This window comes from Brachyistius frenatus, unplaced genomic scaffold (genome assembly GCF_029030835.1).
Source record: "Brachyistius frenatus isolate BFR_SWC_R1_liver_20210118 unplaced genomic scaffold, ASM2903083v1 Contig_184, whole genome shotgun sequence".
Lineage (NCBI taxonomy): Eukaryota > Metazoa > Chordata > Actinopteri > Embiotocidae > Brachyistius > Brachyistius frenatus.
Window position 1 is genome coordinate 189,898 of NW_027210783.1, and position 17,641 is coordinate 207,538.

General features: G+C 47.6%; 2 protein-coding genes across 2 annotated transcripts in view; one reads left to right on the top strand and one right to left on the bottom strand.

Moving 5' to 3' along the window:
• The window catches only part of LOC138632414 (FH2 domain-containing protein 1-like), a 29,092-nt gene extending 16,255 nt beyond the window's left edge, over positions 1-12,837 (top strand). Inside the window, 6 exon segments of the mRNA XM_069717960.1 lie at positions 5,721-5,828; positions 6,253-6,323; positions 6,623-6,740; positions 7,179-7,343; positions 7,980-8,075; positions 8,163-12,837. Coding sequence (XP_069574061.1) covers positions 5,721-5,828; positions 6,253-6,323; positions 6,623-6,740; positions 7,179-7,343; positions 7,980-8,075; positions 8,163-10,535 — 2,931 coding nt within the window. The 3' untranslated portion in view covers positions 10,536-12,837.
• On the bottom strand, positions 1,391-4,962 carry LOC138632437 (tripartite motif-containing protein 16-like). Its single transcript, XM_069718005.1, has 2 exons — positions 3,837-4,962; positions 1,391-3,143 (listed from the first exon to the last, which is right to left on the bottom strand). Exons 1-2 carry the CDS (start codon positions 4,956-4,958, stop codon positions 2,349-2,351), a joined length of 1,917 nt encoding a protein of 638 aa, XP_069574106.1. The 5' UTR covers positions 4,959-4,962; the 3' UTR covers positions 1,391-2,348.
• Positions 12,838-17,641: the final 4,804 nt, after the last annotated feature.

The window sequence follows — 17,641 nt, forward strand, 5'->3', positions numbered from 1 at the left end:
CTCCCTAGGCAAACTGGTCTCAGGTGAGAGCCAAGACTAAGAGCGGTTCACAAAACCCAGATGAACAGCAGCCCACGGTCTGAAGTCACCTCGCTCGGGTCGGAGTAACCGGGGCACCCTCGCAGAGCCAGACCCAGGAGGGGAGCTTGCCGGTGAGCATCTGGTGGCCGGGCCTTCGCCCATGGGGCCCGGTCAGGCTCAGCTAGAAGAAACAACATGGAGCAGCCACCCTGTGGATCCACTACCCGCAGGGACAAGCATCGAGGTCGGATGCAATGCTGACCGGGCGGTGGGCCGGCCCGGGGGACCGGGCAAGCCGATCGCCGGCGGCATAGACTAACTCTAGGGATGTGGAACATCACCTCGCTAGCGGGGAAAGAGCCGGAGCTGGTGCAGGAGGTGGAGTGGTACCAGCTGGATATAGTTGGGCTCACCTCCACGCACAGCACCGGCTCTGGAACCGGGGGGGGCTGCTGCTGACTCGGACGGGGGACATCGTCGGGCGGTGGAAAGAGCACTTTGAGGAACTCCAAGACCCGGCCACCATGCCCTCTGGAGAGGAGGCAGCGTCTGAAGACTTTGGGGGGGGGCACACCCATATCCCTGGCAGAGGCCTCTGAGGTAGTCAAAAAGCGCCTCAGTGGCAAGGCACCGGGGGTGGATGAGATCCACCCTGAGATGCAGAAGGCGCTGGACATTGCTGGGCTGTCTTGACTGACACGCCTCAGTTTACCGGGCGATCTACGTTCCGACCCTCACCGATGGTCACGAGTTCTGGGTCGTGACTGAAAGAACGAGGTCGCGGCTACAAGCTGCTGAAATGAGTTTCCTCCGTAGGTGGCCGGGCTCAGCCTTAGAGATCGGGGAAGGAGCTCGGACATTAGGAAGGAACTTGGAGTTGAGGCGCTACTCCTTCGTGTTGAAAGGAGTCAGCTGAGGTGGTTCAGCATCTGATCAGGATCCCCCTGGGCGCCTCCCTCTGGAGGTTTTCAGGGCACGCCCAACTAGCAGGAGACCCTGGGGAAGACCCAGGACACGCTGGAGGGATTATATCTCCCAGCTGGCCTGGGAACACCTCAGGATCCCCCAGGATGAGCTGGAAGATGTTGCGGGGGAGAGGGAAGTCTGGGTCAGCTTGCTTGACCTGCTGCCACCGTGACCCGACCCGGATAAGCGGAAGATGATGGATGAACATGGACGCAGAAAGAAAACAGGCCGTTACAAAACTGGTGGTTTGGTGAGAAACATCCTGGAGATGCTGTTTCACCTCCGCAAGAAGAAAACAGAGTCAGCATCACCCAAGAAGCTACATTCAACACGCGGGACCAAAATGATATCTGAGCATTAAACGGATCTTATTGGACGCTGTCTGCTGTATCTGCCGGTCATTGAAGACGTAGGATGTTCAAACTGAGTCAACTTTATTTATTGATTCTTCAACACAACCGACAAACAACAACAACAACAACGAAAAGAAAAGAAAAAGAAAAAAACACATTTCCACGACTGCAGATTCTCAACTTGGAAACAAACAAAGTCAGTCCGTATATTTTAATAACAGCATGAGCCGGTCATATTGCAGCGGACTCTGTTCATCATCAACATATAGACATGATGAGATTGTTTCAAGGCTTAAGGTGAAAATAAATCATCTTTAATAAAAGTGTATCCACATGCAAGAATAACCCGTATCAGGTCAAATAAAAGAACAAATTCTTTCCTTTTTACTCACAAACATGAGATTAAAAACTGTTTATCAAATCTCTTTTAAATTCAAATGCGGAAGAAGTTGGTTTGAAATTGAAACACAATGACTCCCACACAACATCCGCTAATCATAACAATGAACTTAAACTAAGTGAAACGTAAATTAAAACAAACAAGAGCGTTATTCATCATGTGAACCTTCAGTTTGTTCATTCAATCCAGAAAGTCTGCTGAATGACCAGTTGAAGGATTTCATGCATTTATCCACAAAATCAGAGAATCAGGTCGGTACAATAAACTAATACCTGAAGTCTTGGTTGATAATGATCGTGATGATTACAGTTTACAGGATTTCATTTGTACATCGATTTAATCAAGAACAACATTCGGTCTGAAAAAACAATCAATAGAAATTTCTTTCTTTCTCTACAAAGTCAGAACAAAATCTTTGCGATTAAAGGAAGGAGGTCTGATTTGTTTCATCTAACTGACCCCGAACATCAGAAGAGACAATAACAACACAAACACGTCAACACAAACCTTCCTGAAGCAGAACAGACAGCTGATCTCTGTGCAGTGAAGTAAACACTGAAATACACATTTTAACCAGCAGTTCCTGAAATCACTGAAATCACTGCAGTCTATTTGACTTTAATGAACTCTGCAGTGGATCCAGAATAATATAAACCAAGTCCAGCGTGGAGCCGCTGAGTGAAGGAGGTCTGGACTCTGTGGAGGAGAGTCATGGTTCCAGAGATGCTGTAGAAAGACAGAATACCTGCTGGGTGATCCAGGTACACTCCGACTCTGGAGGACAGAGGACCTGAGACGGCAGTACGGACTTTGTTGTAGTAAAATCTATAACCTTCTGGGTAACAACATAATGACCAAGATTTGTCATCAGATCCAAACCGCTCTTCTCTGCTGGTGTTCTTGTATGCGACTGATAGATAAACTTCTCCTCTTCCACTCCTCTCCACCTCCCAGTAACAACGTCCAGTCAGACTCTCTCTACTCAGGACCTGAAACCACCAACGAGTGAATCTGTCTGGATGATCAGAATAAGATTGTTCTTGATTCACTGACGTTACTTTTCTGTTCCATTCAGATAATAACAGATTTCTGTTTGCTGTGTTTGGATCCAAAATGATTTCTCGTGAATATCTTAAGAACTCAGCTCTGGTCTTTGGTTCTGGTCCTGACAGTAAAACGTCCACTTCACTAACAGTCTTTGAGATGTTTGTCCGTCTGTCCCTCAGAGCGTCCTGTAGTAAATCTCTGGTCTTTGGTTCTGGTCCTGACAGTAAAACGTCCACTCCACTAACAGTCTTTGAGATGTTTGTCCGTCCGTCCCTCAGAGCGTCCTGTAGTAAATCTCTGGTCTTTGGTTCTGGTCCTGACAGTAAAACGTCCACTCCACTAACAGTCTTTGAGATGTTTGTCCGTCTGTCCCTCAGAGCGTCCTGTAGTAAATCTCTGGTCTTTGGTTCTGGTCCTGACAGTAAAACGTCCACTTCACTAACAGTCTCTGAGATGTTTGTCCGTCCGTCCCTCAGAGCGTCCTGTAGTAAATCTCTGGTCTTCGGTTGTGGTCCTGACAGTAAAACGTCCACTTCACTAACAGTCTTTGAGATGTTTGTCCGTCCGTCCCTCAGAGCGTCCTGTAGTAAATCTCTGGTCTTTGGTTCTGGTCCTGACAGTAAAACGTCCACTTCATTAACAGTCTCTGAGATGTTTGTCCGTCCGTCCCTCAGAGCGTCCTGTAGTAAATCTCTGGTCTTTGGTTCTGGTCCTGACAGTAAAACGTCCACTTCACTAACAGTCTCTGAGATGTTTGTCCGTCCGTCCCTCAGAGCGTCCTGTAGTAAATCTCTGGTCTTCGGTTGTGGTCCTGACAGTAAAACGTCCACTTCACTAACAGTCTTTGAGATGTTTGTCCGTCCGTCCCTCAGAGCGTCCTGTAGTAAATCTCTGGTCTTCGGTTGTGGTCCTGACAGTAAAACGTCCACTTCACTAACAGTCTCTGAGATGTTTGTCTGTCCGTCCCTCAGAGCGTCCTGTAGTAAATCTCTGGTCTTTGGTTCTGGTCCTGACAGTAAATCGTCCACTTCACTAACAGTCTCTGAGATGTTTGTCTGTCCATCCCTCAGAGCGTCCTGTAGTAAATCTCTGGTCTGTGACACAGCTGCTGTCACTTCCTTAAAGTAGGTGAGAGGCCGAGTGTTGCTGCTGGATGAGTGTGTGGACTCTCCGAGTGCTGACAGTGAGGAGAAGCTCTGCAGGAACTCGTGATCCTCCGTGTGTGAGAGCTTCTCCAGCTCGCCGTCTTTCCTCTTCAGCTCAGCGACCTCCTGCTGCAGCTTCTCCTGAAGCTCTCTGACTCGACTCACTTGGGTTTCCTGCTGAGATCTGATCTCCTGCTTCACATCGCGCATCATCTGGGTGAAGATCTCCTCGCTGTGCTCCACTGCTTCATCAGCGGAGGCGTTGATGTCCTCCACCTCCTGCTGAAGCAGCAGCTCTTCTTTCTCTTGCTTCTTGATTCTCTGCTGGAGGTTTCGTCGACTCCCCTCGAGCTCCTTCTGCTTCTCCGTCCTTTCTGCTGCAGCTGAGACGGTGTCGTGGTCTTTATGTTCCTCCATTAAACAGAGAGAACAGATAATCTGACGATCGGTGCGGCAGAAGATCTTCATCACCTCATTGTGACGAGAGCAGATGTTCTCCTGGAGCTTCTTGGAGGGGTCGGCCAGCTTGTGTTTCTTGAATGTTGCAGCATCATAATGAGGTTGGAGGTGTTTCTCACAATAAGAAGCCCGACAGACTAAACAGGACTTGGTGGCTTTCAGCTTCCTCCCAGTGCAGACATCACAGGCCACATCTTCAGGTCCAGCATAGCAGTGATCATCAGGAGCAGCTTCGAGTCCCGTCTTCTTCAGCTCCTCCACTAAAGCTGTCAACACGGTGCTTTTCTCCAGGACAGGCCTCTGTGTGAACGTCTTCCTGCACTGAGGACAGCTGTAGACTCTCTTCCTGTCCTCTTCATCCCAGTGGTCTTTAATACACTTCATACAGTAGCTGTGACCACAGGAAAGAGTCACCGGATCCTTCAGTGGATCCAGACAGATGGAACAAGAGAAGGTTTCTCGGTCCAGCTGAACTCCTTTCTGCTCCATTTTATCTCTCAGCAGCAGCGACTGAGAGTTTCTGTCTCGTAGAAGTGAAACTAGTCTGAGCTCTGATCTACAAATCATGTGTCTGTGCAGTGAACGGAGCGCTGACTCATCATCATGTTGGTTCCACCCATGTTCAGACTAATAATGACAAATAACTCAAATCCAGTCAGTGTAAAACAGAAAATAATCACCACTGTAGAAGTTAACAGAGAAAATCTCTCCATTGAAATAAATGGAAAATTGTCCCGATGAGTGAAATACTCAGCCACCTTTGGAGCCCGATAACTCTAGCATACTTTACAGTAGAAACATCATTCAAAGTTTTAACAAGTCACAACACTTTGGATTTGTACCTTCTAAAATTGTGTTTAATTACATAGTATGGTTTTTAAGAAAACACAGTACAAGTTTTATGAACTTTTTGGATCATTTTCGGAGATTATAATGGGTGTGTATTGCATGGAATGTTCCGAACTGGAACGTGTCACATGACCGAGCCGAGTGGGAGGGGCTTTCACACCAGAAATATATAAATCACACCGGTCGTGCAGCAAAGTCTTTTTGTGCTTCTAGTTCAAACATTTTGCCGATAGGACCTGCGGTTTGGATTTGGTGATGTGATTGTGGGGATGGCGGGGATCGCCATGGCAACCGACGATTCAGAAGGCGACTGGTTGTTTACATTTCTTGTCTCTCGGTCCAAGTTCCATCATGGCCGTCCCGGTTGTGACGAGCCCATAATGTTTTTACACGTCAAACTTCAACAGCGGCATGCTCAAAATAAAAAAAGAAGGTCATCTTTGTTTGTGTTTTAACTGCAGCGTTTTCTGTGTGTTGCAGGGAGGTTATGCAGGAAACGCGGTGGGTTTCAAGTTGTCGTCCCTCCTGTCTCTGGCCGACACCAAGGCCAACAAACCGGGCATGAACCTGCTGCACTTCGTCGCTCTGGTCAGTAACACTGAGTCTGATGGACCGTCGGAGCTTCGTACAGGAACAAGACACCTCACTGTCTCCTGTCTCCTATTGGGTGTTCTGCAGCTTTTTATTTGTTCATTTATTTTTATTGTTTTGTGTCTTTAGTTGTTACACCTCTTTTGTGGTGGTTTAGTTTCTGTTTGTAGTCATTCTGTCTCTGTGGTTGTCTTGTGTCCCCACGAGGTCCGTTTGTGTGTCTTTCAGCTCCTTTTGCTTCTCGTTATAGTTGTTTTACATGTCCTACGTTGACATTTTTAAAGTTAAACTCACGGGGGGGATCACTTCTGTCTCCAAGCGGATCAATTAGATTTCCGACCTGAAGAGAGAGGACATTGTGAGAGCTGTTTGTCCAAAATGTCGAACTATAAAACTGAAATAATTCTCGTTTGTCCTTCAGGAGGCTAAAAAAAAAGGCGAGAAGCTGCTGGAGTTTCCTCTGAAGCTCAGTCACGTCCAGGCTGCAGCCAGGTGAGACATCACTTCATGTTCACACACTCCCAAATACACACTACATTTCCCATCAGCCCCTCTGCCTCAACCCTTTCTCTAAATAAGCATCAATTATTAAAGTATTTTTTTCCACCGTTCATTCACCAGTAAAGAGTCTGGAAGAACAGCGCCCTCTGCTGATTGTGTGCTGTAAAGCTTTTCCCTTTCAAAGCCCAGGCCTTTGCTTCTGTCTTAAACTGAAATAAAAGTAGATGAAATCACAGTGTAAATAAAAATACATGAATTTAGATTTTTGTTTTTGTTTCTTTTTTTTGCAGGATCTCCTTGGAAACACTGGACGCTGAACTGCAGTGGCTGACATCTCGCACACGCTCAGTAGAGGACAACGTCCAGAGAGACACGGAGCTGCTGCAGCAGCTGGACACCTTCCTGCAGGTAACACACACACACACACACACACACACACACACACAGTTCATTATCAATCTGCCCATAATTTTCTTAACAAATCGTTTGGTCATCAGAAACCAATGTAAAAATGCTCGTCACTATTTGTCTTCATTTTTCTGACAAACGGTTTAAAACCAGAAAATGTTCATTAATTTTTAAGATAATAATTTTGACCGATCAACTCATTTCTGCAGCTCAATACACAATACATTCCTGCCACCTTATAAAACAGTTACATTAGTTAAAGGTCAGGTTGCAGCATTAAAATAAGGAATTCATGATAATTTGAGTTTCCTGCAGCCTGTTAGCTGTAGCTTAGCATAAAGACTGGGAACAGCTAACAGAAATAAGGACGCAGGTGTGACATACGTGTTGTGTTGCCGTTGCTAACACGTGTGCGTCTCTGTGTTCGTCGCCGGTCAGGGCGCCACGTCGTCCCTGTGCTCGCTGCGCGTCGGCCGGCAGCAGCTGAAGAAGGAAGGCAGCGAGCTGATCGACTTCTTCTGCGAGGACAGAGAGACGTTCAGGCTGGACGAGTGCTTCGGCATCTTCCACACCTTCTGCTGCAGGTTCACCAACGCCGTCAAGGTGGGCGCACAATTTCAGGGACGCAATCACGGTGAAACACAAACGCTGGATGTCACAGGTTGTTGTAATTGGTTCCCAGTACGGAACTAAAGAAAGTCTGCCCTCTGCTGGCGCTTTTCTATAACGCATCGATCCTGAAGCAGACAATCTTCTTGTCTGGTTTGATGGGATCTTAATTTTTCAACGAAACATCACATCGCTCTTGCAGTCCTGTTTTTATCATCTGAGAAATATCTCAAAAATACGATAACCACAAATCAGGAAAAGTGTGCAACTGAAGTGCAGCTGACGTGCAGCTGAAGTGCAGCTGAAGTGCAGCTACAGTGCATCTGAAGTGCAGCTGAAGAGCAGCTGAAGTGCAGCTGACGTGCAGCTGAAGAGCAGCTGAAGTGCAGCTGAAGAGCAGCTGAAGTGCAGCTGAAGTGCATCTGAAGTGCAGCTGAAGAGCAGCTGAAGTGCAGCTGAAGTGCAGCTGAAGAGCAGCTGAAGTGCAGCTGAAGTGCAGCTGAAGAGCAGCTGAAGTGCATGCATTTTTCCAACACGCCTACTATCTGTTGGCTCGTGCTCAAAGCAGTCGCGTGGATACGGAGCCAGAACCACAGTAGTAAAGTATTAAAGTGATTTCTTTCTCTGAAGGAGAACACGGAGCGCGAGGCTAAGGAGGTGGCTCGTCGCCGGCGAATACAGGAGCTGGAGGAGCAGAAGAGGCACTCCTGGGCTGGAGGCGAGGAGGTAGGAAGGCACACAGACGCTCCGAAACACTGACAGACAAACGCACACAAACTGCGTAACTAGAAATAACTTCCCCTTGTCTCGTAGGTGGGTGGAGCCTTCGGGTGGCGCTGCAGCAGCGAGACAGACATGTCGGCTGCCGTGTCACGACACGATGAGGCCGGGCTGCTGGCGGAGCTCCTGGCGCCTACGTCCCGCCCCCGCTCGCCCCTCGACAACCCCCGCGGTCCTCCGGGACGGTCCGGCAGCTTACGACGCTCGCGGAACTCTCCGTCCACCTCGCCGTCTGTCGCTGCCCAGCGCGAACTCAGCATGCTCCTGGAAATGGCGCCCGCTGACCACAAAGTTTCCCAGCAGAGAGGAAGGGGAGACGCAAGGACGGCTTTCCCGTCAGCCTCACCCGAATGTGGGAGCGGAAGTCCGTCCTTCAGCCAGATGTCACCGCAAACCCACTCTTCACCTCCCAAGAGGAGTCCAAAAAACACAAACCATGCAACCGCCTCTTACCTCAGCTTCAGCGCTACTCAGACTCAAGTGAACACCACCAATCCCACAAATACAGTCACAGTCAAACCTACCTCGGATTCAAACCAGCAGTCTGACCACAACAACCACGACAACGGTCGACTCGGCGGCCGGGCGACGCTTTCAGCCGAGCAGGATTTTAATGGACCGGACGCCTGCGGGGACGAGAAGTTCGAACGCAGCGCTGCTACCGCAGGAAATGTGTCTGTGGTTTTAGATTTAGAGAAATGCACTCTGGTGCCCGAGCCGAAAGCATTTGACAAGACGACCGGCCTGACCAGCCGCAGTGAAGTCCACCGCGGCACTCGTCACCGGGACGATGTGGTAATCACAGATTTGGAAGAAGAGGCGTTGAGCAAACCGAAGGTGCGGAATATTTCCCAACGGACTGAGAATGCAGAAAAGTCTGAAGTGCAAATTACCGAGACGAGTTCCTCTTCGTCACAAAGAGAGGAAGACGAGGGGCGAGAGGAGGAGGTGGTCGTGTGGTGTGTGACGGGCGTGTGTGAGGCCGTCAGCGACACGCACAACGCACACGCTGAGATGGATCAGTGTCGGCGTGACAACCGGGGAGGGATCCAACGAGCTCCCTCCGTCCCAGCCAATCGCATGCCTTCGAAACCTCAGCCGGCCAATGAGAAGCCGGTGCCCGTACCAATTAGCAGCCAACCGGTGCCCGTCTCCCGCTGTGACGACTCGTCACTCGCTGATTCTTCCCCCAGGTGGCGCCCGGCAGAGCCTGCATCAGCCAGTGCAGAGCCTGCTCTCACCGCAGATGGCTCTGAGGAAGATGGTGGACCGGCCAATCGAGGGGACGAAGCAGCGGCGTCCGCCAATGAGACGAGCGGTGTGACGACCGTCCCGAGGCAAACCACAGATGCCACGAGCAAAAACAAGACGGCTACCAGCCACCCGACCGAGGAAAAGCCAGAGGCGGCCGACGGAAGGCCAGAATCCAAACCACCCACCAAGAACCTCCCTACCTCGAAACCTCGACGCGCCGGGATCAAACCCGCAGCTCCAAACACCGCCTCTGTCGCGGGCAGATCCAAACCCATCCGCACCCTCACCAACTCAGAGAACCAGACCATGAGGCGGGTGGTTCCCATCTCCAGGAGCAGCCGAGGCGCTCCGTCTCTGGTCAAACGTGCCGAGAAGCTGCCCGCCCACGGCCGGGGCTCCTCCGGCACCGCGGCGCCCACCGGTCTGACCTCCGACCTCAACCGCACCTCCAACCGACGAGGAGAGAGGCCTGCGACTGCTCCTTCATCGCGGCGATCAAGCGTCCACAAGACGCCGGACCCCAAGGATTTGAAAGGCCAGACGATTTCAGGTACTCGGGTATCGGCTCAGGAGCAGAAGCGGGACTTGCAAAGGAAGCCGTCCGTCCGAAAGCCCTCGACAAAACCCAGACCCCAGCCGGAGGAGAAAATGTGTCGCTCCACGCTTCGGGCGCTCACTTTGGCTGGAGGAGGAGGCAGCGTCAGCGCCCCCGCCACACCTTTGCACAAAGCCACTACCGTTTCATCATCACCGCTTCCAGGGTTCACCCGAAGCACCGCCTCTTCTTCTTTCAGGCGAACCCACACCACCCTCACTCCTCCTTCTCACTCCACCCACGCCGGCTTGGACTCCTCCTCTAAAATTTCCCCCAACGCCACCTCCTCCTCTGTCCTCCCACCCAGCACCTCAACGGCTTTCACCCGAACAGGGTCTCTGAGAGTCGCCGCATCCTCCAGGTTGTCAGATGTCCTCAGCCTCTCCTCCTCCTCTCCATTGAGGAGGTCCCAGAGCATCAGGTCATCTCCTCGCTCGCTGCTACGCGACTCGCCGGCTCCCCCTAAAGGCCACCGGCGGAACGACAGCGGCAGCTTCTCCGACAAATCCTCGCATTCTCGGGACTCGGGCAAGACCACCCGGCCGACCTGGAGATAACAGGAGACGTCTGAGGCTGCATTCCAACATGAAGTCTGGCCAGCATCTGCTCCTCCTTCCTCCTTGAATGGAGGTGGAGGTCAGAGGACACGTTCCAATTTGAGCTGAAGACTCCTGTTTGTGTGGGAGGAAACGGATGCATGCCTCAGCAAGAATCTCAAATTTAGTTGGAGAAACAAAGGAAGTGACATTTGAATATGAAACACAAACACTATACTTGATTCCAACGTAAGTACTTGGTGGTCCTAAAAGGCTGCATACCATTTGAAAGCACTTCATTATGTTCTCCGGGTCTGAATAATGCATTCCAATGTTGAATATAATAATGGTTCCGTCATGTCCTCAGGAAAGGCTGCGTTTTGACAAAAATGATAGTTCTTCTCTTCAGGGCCAGTCACACCAGACGCTGCTGCAGCGAGGCTCAGAGATCTGGAGTCGGTGTTCTGCTGTTGCTTTTTGAGCAAAGCGCTCGCATGCTGTCGGCTGGGAACGTACGAGCACTAGTCAGTCTCATCAGCTCCCTGAGCAGCTTTGTGTTTCCTCGGCACTGGCATGTTGATCGCAGGAATCTGTAATATTCTGATAGTAAAAGATTCGACGAGCAATCACAAAGTTCAGAGACTTCTTTTGATGCCTGCGCACGGGAAGCTTCAACCTTCATGAGGAAGTACTCCAAGTTTCACAGCTTGATCAACATCAGCACCGGAGTTCCTGAGCAGCGAAACATCAGACTTTGGGGGAACAGAAAGAAGCGCTACGATTGTGTTGTGGAGGGTTTTAAATGCGCTGTGAGCAGGTGTTGTTGTTGTGTTGGAGAACCCTGTTGCCACGGCGCCACAGGTCAGGTGGTTCGCAGTGAATGTTCTTCCCTCAGACGCCTCACAAGGTCCCAGTGGAAGTCTGTGTTGACAGTCTGACTCTGGGGGACGAATTCATGGTGACACAACCTTGCCAACGTGAAATTAAACCCACCTGCTGTCTCCTAACCTGACACGCCTTCTTCAGTCTTGGATAGTGAAGCTCCGCCCCCTCTTGAAAACGTGGACGTCACTCAGGAGACCTCGCCCGGCTCGTCGCTCCATCGCCGCAGACTTTCTGAAGAATTTCAAGGGTCTCTGTTGGCCGTTTAGTTTGACCCAAAATCTGATGTTGTCTGTGATCTTTGGGCCCTCAGGCGACACTGCTTTAAAAACAGCACATGATTCTGTTGTGGAAATCACTGCATGGGCTCAGAAACACTTGTTGAAGATTTTCTGTTCCGCAAAAATTTGACCCAAAATCTGCTGTTTCTCTGCTCCAGTTTCAGGTTTCCATGGTGACGTCACAAATGTTCTCGTACCAGCAGTCACGTTAACATGAAGAACTCAGTGATGATGTTGATCAAGAGACGACACTCTGAATACTTCCTCGTGGAGGTCGTTGCTTCCTTCTTCTCCGTGGGACCTTTTAATTCACCCTTATACGCTGTAATATTCTCAGGATTATTGAGCTGGCATCCATTAATACAATCACAGCGCAAATTCAATTTTTGTTTGAAGAAAAATTACAATAAACAAATAACCTAACCTGCATGAGGTATTGAGGACAAATGATAGTTTGGAAACTCTCTGGGTGTTCTGAGAACAATCAGAGCAGCTTCTCTTAAAGGGAAGGAAATAAACGTCATCTACAAATGACCCTGTAATTTCTGCAGTTTATTTTGTATTTGAAGTGACTGAATCCCAACTGGGTGTAAATGTCTCAACCTTTAACCTCACTAACCATGCTGAAGAATCTCTGTAAATCTGCCTGATTCAAATAGAAATTATAATAATTATTGTATTTTTAAAAACCTTGATATGCTTAATCTCTGATAATAATGGAGTTTTTAAAAGAGTGATTAGATTATTAGACGATGAGATTTTTAAAGTGTCTCTGATTCAAACCACCAGTGTCTGACTCGCTGGGAAAAGTCTGCAGTGCCAAGTTTGTTCATATGACGATATTTGTATGTTTATGTATCTCTATTTATGAATGCATGTAGTTCATATTTGATGTATACACTCAGGGGTCGTTTTATTAGGCACACCTGTTCAACTGCTCGTTAAAGCAAATGGATCGTTTTTTCAGACGTTTTGAGAAGTTGAATGGGAGTCATGTCAGTCTGGACCAAAATCTCTGAGGAGTGTTGAGCCTCAAAGAATTAATGCTGTTTTGAGGGCAAAATGGGGTCTAACCTGGCACTGGCAAGGTGTACCTAATAAAGTGGCTAGTGAGTGTAAATATATTAAATCCGTCGAATAATTAATAAAGTATTATTCCTCCAATGTACACGCTGCTCTTCATTTTATGACTGTCTACAAATATATGTATTTTCCAATGGTGGAATTTTTTTACTCAAGTACAATTTTAAGGTACCTTTACTTGAGTATTTCCATTTGATGCCACTTTATACTTTTACTCATTTACTACATTTCAGAGGGAAATATTATACTTTCCATTCAACTACATTTGTTTAATAGCTTTAGGTGCTTTTCAGATAAAGATTTGACACAAGGGATCAAATAACAACCTTTTAGAAATTGATGAAACCGGTGATGTCCAACCGGTTTATCTTCGGACGTTTTACGAACAGCACTGCAGTTGGGACGCAATTCAGATTAATACACTGCTCCAAAAAATAAAGGGAACACTTAAACAACATCCTAGATCTCAATGAATGAAATCTTCCAGTTCAAATCTTGATTCATTACATAGTGGAATGTGTTGAGAACAAAATAACATCAGAATGATCAATGGAAATCAGAATCATTATCCATGGAGGTCTGGATTCAGAATCATACTCCAAATAAAAGTGGAAAAATCAGATCACAGGCTGATCCAACTTCTGTGGAGATTCCTGAAGACAAGTCCAAATGAGTCTCAGTAGTGTGTGTGTCCTCCACGTGCCTGTATCACTCCCTACAACACCTGGGCATGCTCCTGATGAGACCACGGATGTTCTCCTGAGGGATCTCCTCCCAGACCCGGATCAAAGCATCGGTCCACTCCCGGACAGTCTGCGGTGGACGTGGCGTCGGCGGACGGAACGAGACGCGATGTCCCGGATGTGCTGGATTAGATTCGGGTCTGGGGGACGGGCGGGCCGGTCCGGAGCGTTGACGCCTTCATCGTGGAGGAACCGCTGACACACTCCAGCCACATGAGGCCGAGCATTGTCCTGCATCAGAAGAACCCAGGACCCGCTGCACCAGCAGATGGTCTTCAACGGGTCTGAGGATCTCATCCCGGGACCTAATGGCAGTCAGGGTACCTGTCTCCTGGTGGACCGGCCCGTCTCCCGGTATGTCCTCCGTCCTCTTGACACTGTGCTGACAGACACAGCAAACCTTCTTGCCACAGTGTGCATTGATGTGCCATCCTGGATGAGCTGCACTACCTGAACAACTTCTGTGGGTTGGAGACACCTCATGCTCCCTCTAGTGGTGAGGACACTGGCAAAATGCAAAAGGGACCAACGATCACCCAGAAAGGACGAGGACAGAGAACCGGTCTGTGGTCACCACCTGCAGAACCGTTCCTTTATAGGGTTGTCTGGATAATTGCCTCATTTCCACCTGTTTGTTCCATTTGTACAACAGCAGGTGAAACTGATCCTCAATCAGTGTTGATCCGAACTGGACAGCTTGATTTCACACAAGTGGGATTGATTGGAGGTACATTGAGTTTTTAAGTGGTCCCTTTATTTTCTTCAGCAGTGTATAATCCGTCTTCATAGATAAATATATCTGGGCGTCATCTGTGCAACAATGGAAATGAATTCAGTGATTCCCAAGAAAATCACCTGAAGGAAAGTTTGTGTGCTTGGATGAGTGGTCGTTAACATGAACCAGCGTAATTGCACCTCCTATCCCAACGATATTTCACATGTCTGAGTTGTTCATAGATCCACCAAGCTGAGATTTGCCCTCTAAACTTCTCACATAATTTCATTTCAATAAATTACCCAATCAGGAAAAAATCAAGGACTCACTTGAAAAGGCTCCTGCTGTCTGTACTTTTAAAGAAGGGTTTTTAATTGTCGTCTAATTGAGCGTTTTCACATTGTTGTAAGAACTTCTACTCAAGGTGGAAATCCAGAACAAAGTGTTGAATGGAAACAACATAATCTGTGCTGCACTTTTGTGTCTGAAGTATGAATCACGTTATTTTTTCATTTTGAGTGATTACTCTGATAAGTTGCTCACAGAAGATTATGCCGTTTTTTTCACACACTAACGTCTAATAATAAAATGTGACTAATTTAATACTATCGGACACCGTTATATATAAAAACACCAAGCGGCGCGTAAGCGACAAGTCTGACGTCATTAAACGGCGCCAAACAAAGCTCCATGTGCAAGAGTAGGAATAATATTTAAAAAAAAAAAAAAAAAAAAAAAAAAAAAAAAAAACCCGAACCGGAGAAAGTTGCATTTGTGTTTAATGTGGGACTAAAACCAAAAGCATGAAAACATGAATGTAGAGTTGAAGTCAGCTGTGAAGCCGCTTCGTTCGTTTTCGTGTTGAAAACTTAAAGCGCCCGCGAGGAAGACTAAAGAAGAAGAGGACAGAAGAAGAGGACAGAAAAAGACAGAAAAGGACAAAAATCGCGGCGTTTCTATTTTAAAGTCCGGAGGAGCTGGAGAGGCTGCAGCGCGTGCACAGGTCAGTCTGCTTTACTCGTGGTTGAACAGCTGCAGACTTGTTGTGCTGTTTGTTTTACCGGAGAACAAACGTGCAAAAAAAGTCACGAGTTAAAACGAGTGAAGTGTTCCTGGTAGATCTGAACAACACCGATCTTCACTGGTAATGATGCTGCGTGTCATTGAACCGCGTACTAATACACCAGCCGAGTATTTGAACTCCCTGCTGACGCTCCGGTGGCTCAAACAAAACCAATGAGCTCATGAAACACGACACAAGATGATGTAACCTCGAGACGTGGATGTCATGTCCGCCTCTCTTTTCTATGTCTGAGACAGTTTTTTAGTTTTGTATTATTATACCCAAACGTCTTGTATGTATATGGAGGCCCAGCACACAGTGGTCCCTTTATTAGGAACACCTGTCCGGTCCAACACAACGGCTCTGTGTGAAATATCAACAAAAACACATCGTGATGACTTGTACATTATTTTAAACCCATATTTAATTTCAGCAGTAATGATGATAAACTGTATTTGTGTTGCACCTTTCATACAAGAAATGCAGCTCGAAGTGGTTCACGGCAAGAGAATGACATGCAGTGTTTCACATAAAAACAAGATGTGAAGGAACATTTAGAAATATAGGAAAGAAATTAGGTGCATGAGAAACAGATCAAATGCATAGAATGAAACACAAACAGTTCAAATATATAATGAGCAATACACATTTTAAAGGTGTGATAGTTCAAAGTGCAAGAGAGAATGAAGGCATTCATCAACTCTTTTTTTTTTTTTAACTGTGTACTGATGATAAGCTGAATTCTCCATCTCAGCGTCCACATAATTTCCAAAGAATTTCCCATTTTTATCCGTCAGACCTCAGGACAGTTGTCCACTTCACCTCAGTCCATCTTCAATGATCTCGGTCCAGAGAAGGCGGCGGTGTTTCTGGATCATGTTTCTATCTGGTTTCTTCTTTGGAGAGTTTTAACCTCCATTTGTGGACGCAGCGATGAACTGTGTTCACAGACGATGGTTTTCACAAGTGTTCCTGAGCCCATGCAGTGATTTCCACTCCAGAATAGTGTGTTTTTAATGCAGTGCTGCCTGAGGGCCCGAAGATCACCACCATCCAATATTGGTTTCCAGCCTTGTCCCTTGTGTTCAGAGATTTCTCCAGATTCTCTGAATCTTTTAATGATATTATGAACCGTAGACGATGAAATCCACTAATTCTTTGTAGTTTTACGTTGAGGAACATTATTCTTAAATTGTTGAACTATTTGCACACGCAGTCTTTCAGAGTGGTGAACCTCTCCCCATCTTCACCCAATCATGTTCCTGACCAGCTGGCAACCACCTCACCTAGTTTCTTTTAACATGAAGGAGCAGCAGCTCTACTCTGAGCTCCCTCAGGATGTCGGAGCTCCTTACTCCAAATCTAAGGCTGAGCCTGGAAACCCCGCGGAGGAAACTCTTTTCAGCCGCTTGTATTCGCGACGTCGTTCTCTTTTGGTCACGACCCAAAGCTCGTGAGCACCGGTGAGGGTCGGAGCGCAGACCAACTGGTAAATCCAAAGCTTCGTCTTCTGACTCAGCTCCCTCTTCACCATAATTGTGCGGTATAATGCCAACTAAACTCCTTCAGTTGGAGAGCAATCCATCATTTTCCGGCAGAGAAGTATGGACTCAAACTTGGAGGTGCTGATTCTGAAACCAAGCGCCCCGGTGCAAGGTCACAGTCTGATGAAGTCACCAAAACCACCTAATCTGCCCCTAACAGACACAAATTGGAGGCTCCCAAACTTTACATTCACCTCCCCCTCACAAGATCCCCCAACGGCCCCGGTGGTAAGACCTTCCTCTTCCACAAAGCACATTAGGAGACTCGATGGGAAAACTCCCCATGACCCGTTGAGTAAACTTGCAAGGGTATAGTTTTGGTCCGTGGTCAGGAGGGAGTCCGCTTTGCATGCCGCAGTCGTCCTTCTGAAATTAACTCCATCATTAATTCGATACCAGGACTCGAACAGAGCTACGTTTGGAGTCGTGCCTGGTTTGATTGACATGCCTGGAGTGCAGTCAAGTTGCAGGTACAGGTGAACCGGCCATAGTGTCCTCTGGTTCCCCGTCAATAAACAAAACACAACATTCCTGTATTTGCTGCATCAATCAAGCAGTAAAAGTTACTTTTGATACAGAGAAGGCATTGGCAAACAGTTGCTTATGTACACAAATCATTTAAGACTAATCATTTGTTCTTTTTGATGAGCCTCGATCTGTTATTTAAAAAAAATACTAATAATGGTTTGTGTCCTTAGTTTGTGTCTCTTTGTTTAAATTTCATTGTGTCATGTCGTCTGAAACTGCCAACTGCGTTGAAGTTTCCACTTGTATTCATTTGGGTTAAAAGGGGAAACATAATGCCTGATGCTCAAC

Bases quoted from the DNA above. Each gene is read 5' to 3' on its own strand.
- LOC138632437 (XM_069718005.1), bottom strand. From the start codon at position 4,958: ATGATTTGTAGATCAGAGCTCAGACTAGTTTCACTTCTACGAGACAGA. The intron at 3,144-3,836 runs ATCTCAGAGACT...AGACGGACAAAC, and splicing joins TGAGGGATGGACAGACAAAC to ATCTCAAAGACTGTTAGTGG.